At 65.6% G+C, this 1,398-nt stretch overlaps 1 protein-coding gene across 1 annotated transcript; it reads right to left on the bottom strand.

Annotated features, from left to right (window-relative positions):
• Nucleotides 1-321: 321 nt before the first annotated feature.
• On the bottom strand, nt 322-1,188 carry SPRY3 (sprouty RTK signaling antagonist 3; the record flags this gene model as incomplete). Its single annotated transcript, XM_080795187.1, has 1 exon — nt 322-1,188. One exon carries the CDS (start codon nt 1,186-1,188, stop codon nt 322-324), a length of 867 nt encoding a protein of 288 aa, XP_080651313.1.
• Between the last annotated feature and the right edge of the window lie 210 nt (nt 1,189-1,398).

Raw genomic sequence — 1,398 nt, 5'->3', positions numbered from 1 at the left:
CGAGAGGCCTGACGTGGGGGAGCCCCGAACCCTCCACGTTGCCGGCTCTGTCGGTCCTTGGTGTCTGACTCTCGTGCCTGCGCATCACCGGAATTTGCCGGGACAGCCGCGTGGCTAGCGCGGCGAGGCGTGAGGAGGTGGAAGAGAAGTGGCACGGACGCTGCGAGAAAGAACTCGGCCGTCGCCTGACACCGCGGGAGCAAAAGTGGTGGGGCCCCAGCGTGGGCTGCTTTCCTCGTCCTCCCCCTCCTCGACGATGAGGCCTGCACTCTCCTAACGGGCGCGAGAGGGAGAAAGCCCTGGACCCGCGCTGTGGGAAGGTCATACGGACTTCTCCTGGGCCTTGGGGAGCGGCGCGCTACGGGCGGGGACCCTCCTGCGCACGGTGTTGGTGTGTCGCTTACAGCGGCAGCCCGGTCGCCGGAGGCCGTCGTAGCCCCGCTGGCACAGATGCAGGCACCCGCGGGTCGGCAGGTAGCAGCACAGGCAAGGGAGGACGAGGGAGATGAGGCTCATGGCCGCCCAGCGGACGAAGCACGAGCTGGGCCCGCAGGAGCAGGGCTCGTCGGCGCAGTTGTCTTCGTCGTCGCTGGAGCAGTGGTAGAAGAGGCCCTTGACGCAGCAGAGGCAAGTGCCGTAGTCGAGGAGGCTCTCGGCGGAGCAAAGGCAACGCTGGTTGCACAGCCAGCAGGAGGGGAGAGGACGGGCCGCCGTGCAGGGGACGCATTTGCAGCGGCCGCACTCCTCGCAAATGAAGAGGTGCTCCCCGGGGCGCCCCGGGGATTGCGCAGCGCCTCCCTTCAGAGCACCGTCGGCCTTTGGGGGGGCCCCTGCTCCGGGCTGCGTTCGGATGATGGACTGGCCCGACGGCGAGGGCGTAATGCCGGCCAAGAGCCTTTGGTCGGAGGCGGTGGTGCTCTGGGACACGGAGCTGGCGATGCTGGACTGGCTCAGATGCTGCGGCAAGGGCTGCAGCTGGTGGCACTGGCTGAGACTGCGGGGAAGAGCGGGAGGCACGGTGGCCGGCGACCAGTCGGACTTGTGAGTGCGCGCCGCCAGGGAAGGGCTGGACGGGGCCTGTTTACAGGGGGCCGGAGGCCGCTCCACGTAGTCATTGCTCGCGTGAGTAGAGCGCAGCTGCTCGATAGGGAGGATCTGTTGGAAGTCGTCCGTCACGGCGGCATCCATCTTCCTTTGCTTCTGGACTTCTGAGTGCTTTGGGGTCAGGGTGGCACTTGTGGTGATAAATAGCCCTTCCAGTTACACGGACCTTAGGGCACATCAGAAAATCCTAGGAGAGAAGAGGCAGACGCAATACGTGAGGAGACACGGGCAGGACTACTTTGCAGGGAACGACGAAAGCTCAGGCCCTAACTCTACCACGACCTTCAATCACTT

Source organism: Martes martes (assembly GCF_963455335.1).
Source record: "Martes martes genome assembly, chromosome: X".
NCBI lineage: Eukaryota > Metazoa > Chordata > Mammalia > Carnivora > Mustelidae > Martes > Martes martes.
Note: the sequence above shows the minus strand (reverse complement) of the source record. Positions and strands in the feature narration are given on the sequence as shown.